Here is an 11,636-nt window from a genome sequence, read left to right as displayed (position 1 = left end):
AGTTGTCCATTAAACAGCCAAAGACATATCACAGATTTAAAAAAAAAAAAAAAAATAATCTTGGACCATGTTCAAGTGCACTCATTCTTTTCTATGTATATGTATAATCGTCTCTCCTTTAATTTGTTAATGGTTTTTGCTGTGTTTAAAAGAAATTTTGTATTTAACTTATCCTTTCTACAAGATGCCATAAATTTCTTCACAGACTAGGATACATGAAGTGAATGTATTACTTACAGTTTAAGGTTTAAGGTTATTTTATGGCTTAGTAGGTATTGACGGGGAGAAATGTGGAAACAGAACTACTCATCTACCCTCAGCGTTTTCTTCAATGCTTCTCGTAAACATACACCACTAGTGGCGTTTTAGGGGGGGGGGGGGGCATTGGGGCATGTTGTCCCCCCCAGAAGGGATGAAACATGCACTGGATAATACGACTTCTGAAGTAATAAACAGGGGATTATACTAGACCCAGTCTAGAAGTGCCCCACCCAGAAGACAATCCTGGATTCGCCCCTCTACGCCACTCTCATATCTTGAGCAGTTTTTTAAATTCTGTGATTTCATTTGAACACCATATGTGTGCCCATGTAGGCGGGACCCTTAAATTGTTTTGTTGATGTTAACTACAAATGATTTAATTTAAAGCAATTTTTTTATTTTGTTAATTTTTCAAGTGTTAATATTTCTCTACATATTATATTATGTACATGTAAGGGGCTGAAGTGAAATCTATTAGGTTGGGTTAATCAATTGCTGTAATTTTTTTTCTTTTTTCTCTGCAATATTTTTTTAATGACGTAGAACGTTTTTATAGAATACGCTATTGCTGGTTTTAACTATATGTCATAGAGAAACTACAACAAAGGACAAGAACGAAAAAAATTGTGAATACATTTAATTGAAACAGAAAATAATTGACCACATTTATCAACAACCCTCACAGCAAACACCAGCCAATAACATAAGATCTCAGGTGTGTGACCAACCAGGTGATTGCTTGCCTGTCATTGGCCGCACCAGAACCAGAAGAGGGGGTCAAGCACTTCTGATTCTAGTGTCCATCGGTCTGTTTGTGTCTGATGATGGGAACATATCTCAGTTCCTGAAACATAAAAACTGTTTTTCTTGCAAAGTCTACTGTGTTCGTTTGTCTCTGTCATTTTGTTGTCCAGAATATCTTTTTAGTTTCATCTCCTGTTGTGGTTGTATTGTCCAGTTTATCTGTTTTTGTATCATTGTTGGTTCAATTGCCTTGTGTTTGTATTTTCTGTTCTTGTTAAAACTGTCTCGCCGTCATCAGCCCATTGTACTCACTTGTGTTGTGATATTTTTTTTAGCTAATTTTTTCCATCTAAATATTTTTTTTTTTTTTGCCTTCTATGCATTTATAAATTTAACATAGGCTGAATTTGGCTTGTTTTTTTTTTGTGTGTATTCATCTTTATTGCCCATTCTTGTGGTTTCTCTATGACATCAGTGAATCCAGCAATGGCATATATCCATAAAAATGTTCTAAATCATTCTTCGCCAATTACAAAAACCATTCAAAGAATATATTAATTTATAATGCATGTTCAATAATTTGTAAGTTATTTAATGTTATGAAAACAGCAGTCCTTTCCTACTTCTTTGCTTGTTTGGTAATAAAAACAATCCTTGGATTAAAATAAAACTTTAACAATTTAAGCAATGAGAACAATACATTTATTGCCTACAATGTCAGTGCATGGCTAAATAGTCAAAACAACCTCTATGAATCTTCAATATTTTAGGTGAGGACGTTTACAATTAATTAAGTTCTGCTTTTATGTGCAAGATTTATATCCAGTTTGCATTATATATTTACATTCTTTGGTCTTTTTTTTTTTAATCTATGATGTGGAAAGTGTTTTGATTCAAATTCGTTGTGAGCGACCTGCAACCATGGTATGGGTAGGCCGAGGTAAATTTAACATTTTGTAACCAGCTCCGAGGTTATGACATGAACTTAGTTAAGTGAAACAGTGTCTGCAGAAGTGTTGCTGGTATTTGTTCAAATATAACCGGCTAACAAAAAATTCTGATATCTTTGAGCATGTGCACTGAAAGAGAACTACATGATGTTTTAGTCATGTCTTTCCCTCACATTTTTATTTTCGGACCAAGGCAACAGAGGATGGAGGTTGACGCGTAGCTTAGTGAAGGATACTCACAGGTACCAGGGTCCTTTGATTGGGTTTGTTCGCTAGTTTTAATTTGCTTGAGTTGGATGAAAACTGTCTCAAATTGTATTTTTTGTACGTTACTTTTATTCAGTGCAGACAAGTATTACTAAGTATTTTCCATAATTTTCATACTGATTTAGACTTGCAGCTACAGAATTACGGAGTGTTTATTGTGTAGTACAAAAATAGAGAAACTTAAGGGGTCAAAAAAAAATAATATGTTTCTATTAGCTATTCCTACAATTGATTTCACACATATAGCCAGTTGGCTGTTGGTTGCATATATGGCAAAGTAATAATGATCGGTCAAATCCCAATTTTCTCGAATTTGAATCCCAGAAAGTTTCTCTGGAATATGCCTCTCGAATCCCAATTTAGGTTTCAAGGGTCAAAAAATGAAAAATATTAACTATGGTTTTGAAATATTCTACCCTTTAAATTGTTGTTTCACAAACTAATTTTCCAGTATCAATACATATTCTAATTTTATTAACATAATTACCTACATATTAAAAATACAGTATCTGGGGGAATAGCAACACAATAGGTTTATAGAAAAAAAATTGACCTAGTAAACTTCATACGTTATCAGTGTTGAATTTTTTATTTTCCTTTATTTCATCTAATATTTTTCTTAAAATTTTTTCCTTAAATATTGAATCCTTTGAGTACTAAAGACTTGATATTATTTGATTGGGCTATCCCTACAAAACAGTTTTGTTAAATCCAGTTTGGCTGAACTCATTTCAGCTTGTTAAATAGTTGTGCTATGAAAACAAATTTATTACCAAATATTTTCAAGAACTCATTCATGCAATTCTTGCATTATCAAATGATAATTAGATGGGAGACCTTTTGTAAAGTATTTAATACAAATATAACCTTTATACTCCTCTCAGTTTTGTTTTAAATATTAATTTGTTTCTGTACCTGTGTATTTTTTAAACTATTTAGTGTGGAATTACCTATTACCCTATAGGAGTGTGATGTTGGAAAATGTAAACAGGATACGGATGAAGAAGAAAATTTAGTTAGTAAACTTCAGAGGTATTCAGTGTTAAATTTTTTAATTAACTTTATTTCCTCTAATATTTTCCTTTGAATCTTTTTCCTCGAATATCAAGTCTTTTGAATTTTAAGAATTTTAAGGTATTTGAGAATTTGATTGGCCCACCCCTAATTTTTATCCATCTAAATTTTCCATTACGTGCATTGTAAGTCAAGTTCTTTGCTTCTTTTTAATACAGACTTCCGGTGATCTGGACGACGTTAAGTCCTATGTAGTCTGGATTAGCGGGACTCTGCCATACTTTATTTATTCAATTTCTTTTCTTAATCTTTTACCACGAATATCAATTAAACCTTTTGAATGCTTAAGATTTGTTGGTATTTAATTACTTGGTTGACTCATCCCTAATCAATACAAAAGGCCAACATTATGGTCTCTCCAGGTCTGTGTTGGAGGTATTTGTTAATGTAACTACTGGAGCGTGAGACTGTACTGTTGGGTGCAGGAGTGCATGCAACATTTAATTTGTGGGAGGAGGGACAACCTCTTTGCCCACAGTTTTTTTTTTTTTTTTCATTATTTTGTGGGGGAGGGTGAAAACACTACCCCCTCCCTCCTGCGTACGACCGCTACAGTAGAACCCTGTTATAATGTTCCTGCATATAATGTTTTCCTGCTTATAATCTCATATTTTTAAAGTCCCAATATTTCCCCCATAAGGACAATGTATTTATTTCCTGCATATAACATTCATAAATAGTGTAATTTCCTGCTTATAATGTATGCTTTCTAACATTTAATAAATGGGTAAAAAATGTTTTAAAACCAAATTATTCCAACACTTACGACAAAAAGTTTCCTTTATGTATGTTTATGTTTACAATCACTGCCATACAATACAAGAAGTTTGTTAAAATACAATTTTATGCAATATACTGAAGGTACACAATGTTCATAGTTACGTGTCTTCTCTTCCTTGCCATTCCAGTGGGTATTCAGATGCACGTACATAGTCCTACGATATTTAAGTTGCCAACCATTGAGCGAGGGCATAACTAAAAGTGTTTTCTATTGCTTACAAATAATTTTTTTTTTTCATTTATACATAGGAATCCTAAAATTAAACATTTTCAGGTGGCGAAGGAGTAGATGTTCTCACTCTTAATGTTGTCATCATGAATCGTGAGACAATTTTACAAAAAATGTGGCAGTGTATCTTTAAAGACAAACAAAATTTAACCAGGGAACAAGACGAAGGTGAAAAATTGTTGGCTTGTTTCAGAAAATTCATGTATCAAGTATACTATCTGTGGTTTTAACATTAAAGTTGTTTACATAGCTTGGTGAGTCCATTGGTACAAAGCTCGAACATTGTTAAGTGCTAAATTGAGATTTCCTGCTTATAACGTTTTCCTGCTTACAATGTTTTTTTCCTTATGCTCCCTTGAAAAACATTATAACAGGGTTCTACTATAGTCGGTTGCAGCGGGGCAGTGTTTCCAGGTACGGCTTGAACCCGAGAGGCCGCGGGGTACGTTATGGCTTCGCCCGCAAGGACCCGACGGGTGTCGCGGAGACGAGCACGATGAGAAGCAACTACGAGCCACGAGCGTGGCACGGCCACCGGCTGCGGGAAGAGCTCAGCACCAGGACTGCCAACACGGCAGCGCATTCCCCTCTCGCCGCCGTGAGTTGCACCAGGGTCTCTTCTTGGGCCCTTTACGCTCTGTCTCACTAACCATGTTTGGCGGCCATTTCGTTTTTCCCCACGTTACTGTTTACTACTGAGGTCTTTTCCTGGAAATCATGACGATAACGCTCTTGCATATTGTGTTTCATGTCAAATCTATTAACACATATTTTCTAAATATTTATAGCCTTACTTGTGTCTATATTTGTGATCACTTGCGTCAAATTTTGCTGCTCAAAAATAACGTTAAGTGAATACCTGAGAAGAAAATGTGTGACCAAAGGACAAACTTAAGAGAGCTAGCAAAATAAATGTATAGAAAAATTAATATAAACGTCAAGAAACTAAAATGACCAGCCTGACATGTGAGACTAAACCTTAGAAGTTATATTTAAAAAATTATGTACAGGATTTTTCTTTGTATACATCAAAAATTGTTTTGTAGTATTACATTAATTTCTCACCCATTCCAAAAACCAGTTTACTTTTAACTTATATTTAAAATTCAATTAAATGGCTATTAGTACCATGCACTTTAGGTGAAACCTATTAACACATTTGGCTCTTAGCTGAAGTTGGAAGGTACCTAATATCCTGTAATTTTTTTTGCATTTGTTTATTTTTTATCATAAAAGAATCAAAGAATTCAAATTTTGTTCCTGAATCAAACTATGGAATAAAAATTTTTTTATTTAGACCAGCTGTATAGGTATATATATTTTCTTACAATTGTTTTTGAGTCATCTAAATATGTGCCAGATACTTTTTACACAACTGTATAGACATCCTTTTCTAAACATCTGCATTAAATTTACTTACCTCAACTGAACGCTTTTAAAGAAAACCAAAATTCATGATAAATATGTATTAATAGAGGGTATCTAAAAGTCATGAAATTCATGAAAGTCATGGGGAAAAAAAACGTAAGGGCTGGTTACGAAAGATACGAAAAAGTCACAAAGTAAACAGTAACGGAGTTGGAAGTCACTAATTTTTAATTTGGACCAGCCATTGGCTAAAGCCTGTATCACGGTATTATACAGGCCCCACTAGAAAACTTCGCCAAGCCTCCATGGCAGCAGGAATGGATATTTCTTAGGAAGAAACAATCGCATATAATAGGTATTATGACTGGTGTAAACCTAACTTGTGTTTTGTTATGGTAGTTAATTTTTTTTGACGTGGCGTCTAATAAAACGATGAACGCCGGCTGCATGCACCAAAAATTGTCCCGTTACACTGTGTCCCGTTATGCTCATTGTACGCTTGCGCCACATCTATCTCTCTTCCACTCGATTGGAACAACCATCAATTTGACTTTTTCGAGGCCCATTAAACTTGAAACACTCCCATTTGTTTCCTACTTTTCCTATCATCGTCCTATCCTTAACAGAATAACACAGATTGGAAGAAGTTAAATAGCAAACATGTATAAAAGTTATAGTTAAAATAATCTATTCTTTAAAGTAATAAACATATTTGAATTAATAAGTGCAAATAAAAGTAAATTTATCAATTAAATTGTAGATTCCATTTCACTCCTTCTTTGTATCCATACAAAATAGTGATAATTCAATAAAAATTATTCAATTTTCTTCATAAAAGTATGCAATCATTTCATCAATGTTTTGTTATGACGTCACGTTAAACTATCGTCCGTAAACCGACTTGACAGACAACCGATTTTTTTATTGTATTGTTACGATTTTAATCATTGTTGAGTGGAAAGAACTGGGTTCATTACACAGTTTTATTGACTGCCAATATTTACAACACTAAAACATAATCTTACTTAAAATGTCTACTGATGAATTACTCGCACTCAGTGTCTCAAGTCCTTACACACCGCACACCTCGCTGGGCCGCACCGTTCGCGCAACTCTCGCCGCAGCACTCCTCGTGGACCTCCGTCGCCGAACTCTCGTCGCACTCCCTTCGCCGAAGTCACTCCCCGGAGGCCAGCGTCCAGGCTTGTATAGACCCTGGCGCCACTTCTAGAAGTGACGAGCGCGGCTGGGGGCCAGTCGCGTCATCCTGAGCAGACCCGATGCCCGAAGCGTCGAGAAGAGCGTTGTTGGCTCACGCGACGGTCCGGGATGACGAGTCGAGTCACCCCGTGCCGTGATGGCCCGCAGAATTCCCACAGGCTCTCCGGCGCCGGGGCAGGGCGCCGCGCGGGGAGCGGAAAGGAGGAGGGAAGGGGGGTAGCGACGACCCTTGGGTACGCTAGGCACATCTTACGTCAATGGATGGCCCCGTGCAGGGAACGCCAGCCAGCTCCGAACCTGGCATCGCCGCCTGGTCTCTCGCGTTCGTAACAGTATAAACATGAATGTTTCTCATCATTGTCACATAATACTGTAACTGCTTCAACGAAACCACATGTTCACCATGTTACAAATCAACAATCAAAAAAACTTCAATCCCTCCAAAAATAAATTAATGTTTTTAACACTGGGAGCACATTTCCTTTTACGAAGCCTTCCACAGAAATTTGAACACAACCAATTACAAAAACTTCCATGAAAACGGTCCGCACTTTGCTGATTATTCCACACCTGCTGCCGTGGAAGACCTACCAAGGAAATTTCCATTGTGTGATAGGGGGTTAACTTTGGAATTTTTTTTTTTCACCTCATTTCAGTTGATGGTTATATGATATATCAGTGGAGACTACTCACTTACCTTTACTTTCGCATATGGAAATTCTTTGAAAATGTTTTAGTTTTCTAACACATAAATCTGAACGTTCCTACAATATTATGTTTCATTGGATTATTACGTACGTATATAAATATGACCTTGTTATTAAAAAAGTGTAGGCAAATTTTACTATAGAATTCTGAAAAAGTACCGCAGTTGATTCTGTAGATGTTTGTAGACATTATGTAATACTTCTTAAAAAGGTTCAAGTATCATAATTATCATATATAATTATACAATAAGAACTAAAGTTTTAAGCAAATACCACCAAGTTAATCTATATAAACTTGGTATAATTATATAACTATTTTTTATTACTGAGTTAAAATTTGTTTGAACTAAAATGGTTGATTATTGAATTATATTTTTTATTGAATTTCTATATTATTGTTTGAATATTTGCCTTTTGGTTTTTTTTTTTTTTTTTTTTAGTATTGCGCACAACCTACTACACCGATTTTGATGAAACCTTTTTTTTTGTTCTAAAACTTATGATTAGACTTGGACTGGAGTATATTTTATCTCGCTACACCAGAGATATAACAATAATGCAACATTTATTTACAACCTTCATATCCACTTCTACCAATACTTCTATGTAACATATATAATGTAATTTATTTATTTTATCACACTGAAAAACCTTTTCACAATTGATGATAACTTTTTAATTTACATGATGTGATAACGTGATAACTAAAGAAAACAAAATTACTGTACGATTATTCACATGGGAAAGCACACAAGTTTATATTATTTTGGATAATGTCAAAAAATATTAATGCCTAATTAGCAGCAAAACATCATGGGAGGGAAATTAGGACTTTGCTTCACTTGCTATGTTGGGTTTTTAGATTTGTATGACATTTTTGTTTGAAAATTTATGGATGTCTCATAATATATGACCATTGTATATTATTTCTTGTTAAAATAATTTTTTGAAATATATCACATATTAATTGTTATTATGTGTTAACATTCATGGTTTGGTTCTTAAATAATTTTTTTATAGTTAATGATGAGTTATTTTCATTCACATTTTTCACAGTTAAAATAATCCTTTAGAAAAATTTGGAATGACAAAAAAATCCAATATGGCGGCTGAAAATGAACATTTGTACCGTTTTAAATTGTGTGGTGCTGTGTTCCTGAACAGACTCCCGAGGTCACTGTTCCTGTGGTGCTGATCATGATGTTGATAGCCGGCTTATCCTGCCTTTTATTCGTGGTGTTTGTCTTCTGGAGGTTTTGGCCCGACTTACGAAACTATCTGAACACTTCTATGAACATGTGAGTTTGGACCTGTAATTCAGTGAGACTGAAATGCTAACTTTGATGTTAACTGCTTAATGTAAGAAATCAAGCTTTATATAATTTTTTTTTTGCCTTTGTTGCAAAGATTTATTTATGATAATGTGAAACTATTTACATCATTACATTGAATAATTTTCAAGGGATTTGTATTTATTGTAAAATTTACATTATAACAAATATAACTTTATCTTCGCACAATTTTGTAATCTGTGTGGCATTTTGATGCATAAAAGTAGGTTAAATTTTCAGCTCAAGCATTCAATTACAATATAGTAATACCTTGTTATTTTGTTTCAGCTTAAAACACATTTGACATACAGAACAATATTTTTCCACATGATAAAGACATTTACGTATTTAACATGTTTAACATTTCATTAATTTAATTCTAGAGAGACTATCATCAAACTAAGTAGTCATCTGTCGACTTGTAAATAAACAGGGAAAATATTTCAGCAAGGGGAGGTTTGTAAAAACCAGTTGCAAGCATTTACAAATACCCTACATGGTTGTGCCTTTTGAAGGAACAGCAGATGCTGCCTCTGGCGCTTGGGTCTGCCCACCCGCTGCATTGGGCTTAAGGCATGTCTGCCATCGGCCACTAGGAACAAGACGCTATCAAGAGCCAGAGGCAATGAAAGGGAAGACAACATTAAGCAGTCATTTCCTACTTCACATTAGACTAACCAGAACAATATTGTCTTCCTATTTCAGATTTTTTTTTTGTGATTACTGACCAGTTTGAAGTCTGGTCGGGTAGTTAAAACTGTGCAGTTAATATACATATACATTCTGCAAGATAAATTTATGATTTAGAAGTGTGGCAAATATGTACTTGGTGGGTTGTCAGTCCTTGCTTTGTGTGAGTTGTGTCGGTCTGAGTGGTTCCATGATGTACAGCTGTTCCCCTACAGCAGCGGATTCCGACCGATCTCGGAGCCGCAGTACGTGATCTTCAGCCCGCCGCCGAAGGACCGGAAGCGCTACATCCCCAAGTGCAAACTGCCGGCGGACTCGGGGGCGCGCACGGACACCTTCACCACCTGCTCCGAGGTGGTGACGGTGCAGGTGATCCCCGGCGACGGGGACTGCCTGTTCGCGGCGCTGGCGCACCAGATCTTCCGCCGGCCGGTCGGCTCGCCCGAGCACGCCAGCAACACGGCGATGCTCCGCGCCGAGGCCGTGGCATACCTGCGGGCCCGCGTCTCGTCCTTCCGCGAGCTGCTGCTCAGCGGGGGTGGCGTTCCTGGGCGGGCGGTACGCCAACGCGCCGTCCGACGACGACAAGATCCGGCGCTTCCTGGACGACCTGGCGAGGCCGGGGTTCTGGGGCGGGGCGGAGAGCATCGCCGCCCTCGCCAACCACCTGCTGATGCACGTCGCCATCTACCCCGAGGGCGGGACCATGTTCGTCATCAAGAACGTGACCGACGAGGCGACGAGAGTTGCGCGCATCGCATACCGCCTGTCCAAGGCGGGCGACGGCAGCTACAGCCACTACGACAGCGTGCTGAGCGTGCAGCCCGGCAGCCCCTAGTGCATGCTGAAATATCTCTCATGATCGCCGTCACGGGACTCATGTTGAGACAACCAGAGTCCTCTTAATTTGGACTAGTGAGTTTTTGTATTCTCTTTTAGACCAACTAATGTTTACACTAGCTGTTTTGCAATTACAAATATTTATAAAAAGTATCCATCCTTAGTATTTCAATTTTATATTGTATTAGTTTTTAATAAATTCCACCATAAAATTTATACACTAACCGGGAAGACTTTAGATTGTATAACACAGGCTAGCTGCTCCAACCATGATGTGGGTGTGGGTGTTTCGCCCCTTGCGTGGTCTACTAGGATAGTCAACGGTACTTACTACAAATAATGTACACGGGTTTTCTGAGACGTCTTTTAATTGCGCAGCGCGCACTGATTGGGTATAGCCTGCACTGTACGAATGTTTGCAATTACATACGGAGTGACACGACACATTACACTGTAAAACTACGTAGGTTGAAAGGCACTGCTTCCTACGTGATACCCTAATGCCAGTCTCGGTTGGGGTGGATATTGGAGGCGGCCAATCCCAGCGGTCCGAATTAAATTTAGCGAACAAGTCTGTTACGCGGTTGATATCGGCAATCGTGTTTCTGACACATTAAATAAAGATCTGGGTCCTCGGGAGTCGGCCCGTGCCGTGAAGTGACTACACTGTGGGTCTAAGTCACACTTGAGCAAGACGTTAATCGGCCGGGCTAAGCCCAGCACCGTAAAAGGACGCGGGGGGTAGTTAGGAAAAAGGGTTAGAACGATGAGTTAATAGTTACTAGAATGAACAGTTCAGTGAAGACAAAAATGTAGCTCCCCGTGGAACACTAGGTCTGCCTGGTTCGCGAGTCGCGCGGTACTGGCGTCTGGCCCTGGCGCGAGGGAGGGGGTGAGCGCTCTCTCGCGCCAAGGTTCCTAAAGTACTGTTATTCGAAAAATATGAAACATGAGTAAGTTATGATTGTACACAAATTCTATTAATGGTAATTAGTTATAGGCAAATTAGGTGACAGAAGGCCTATTATAATTATGCTAATGAAATTTACGTAAAATTATGTTTGAAAATTCTAAGTCATGCTAGAGACTGTTCGTCACTTGTTGACTACTCTAGTGATTGCTTATGCGTAAAAATGTGGAGGCCTAATTTGGTAGACATAACACTACACTTGAT

At 37.5% G+C, this 11,636-nt stretch overlaps 1 protein-coding gene across 4 annotated transcripts; it reads left to right on the top strand.

Annotated features, from left to right (window-relative positions):
- Positions 1-1,472: 1,472 nt before the first annotated feature.
- Positions 1,473-10,615, top strand: LOC134540089 (uncharacterized). Of its 4 annotated transcripts, none has more exons than XM_063382565.1 (4): positions 1,473-1,775; positions 4,720-4,903; positions 8,766-8,899; positions 9,838-10,615. In XM_063382565.1, exons 1-4 carry the CDS (start codon positions 1,756-1,758, stop codon positions 10,526-10,528), a joined length of 1,029 nt encoding a protein of 342 aa, XP_063238635.1. In that variant the 5' UTR covers positions 1,473-1,755; the 3' UTR covers positions 10,529-10,615. The 4 variants fall into 4 exon arrangements, with proteins under 4 accessions (XP_063238635.1, XP_063238636.1, XP_063238637.1 ...); XM_063382566.1 differs by having other exon boundaries at positions 1,756-1,945; XM_063382567.1 differs by having other exon boundaries at positions 1,762-1,945; positions 9,841-10,615.
- Positions 10,616-11,636: the final 1,021 nt, after the last annotated feature.

The sequence above is a fragment of the Bacillus rossius genome, chromosome 16 (genome assembly GCF_032445375.1).
Source record: "Bacillus rossius redtenbacheri isolate Brsri chromosome 16, Brsri_v3, whole genome shotgun sequence".
In the NCBI taxonomy this organism is placed as follows: domain Eukaryota; kingdom Metazoa; phylum Arthropoda; class Insecta; order Phasmatodea; family Bacillidae; genus Bacillus; species Bacillus rossius.
Note: the sequence above shows the minus strand (reverse complement) of the source record. Positions and strands in the feature narration are given on the sequence as shown.

What these genes read in the sequence shown, in the direction of transcription:
- LOC134540089 (XM_063382564.1), top strand. An exon ending in CGCATTCCCCTCTCGCCGCC is followed by an intron (nt 4,904 to 8,765) that starts GTGAGTTGCACC and finishes GTTCCTGAACAG; the next exon opens with ACTCCCGAGGTCACTGTTCC. An exon ending in CTGAACACTTCTATGAACAT is followed by an intron (nt 8,900 to 9,823) that starts GTGAGTTTGGAC and finishes CATGATGTACAG; the next exon opens with CTGTTCCCCTACAGCAGCGG.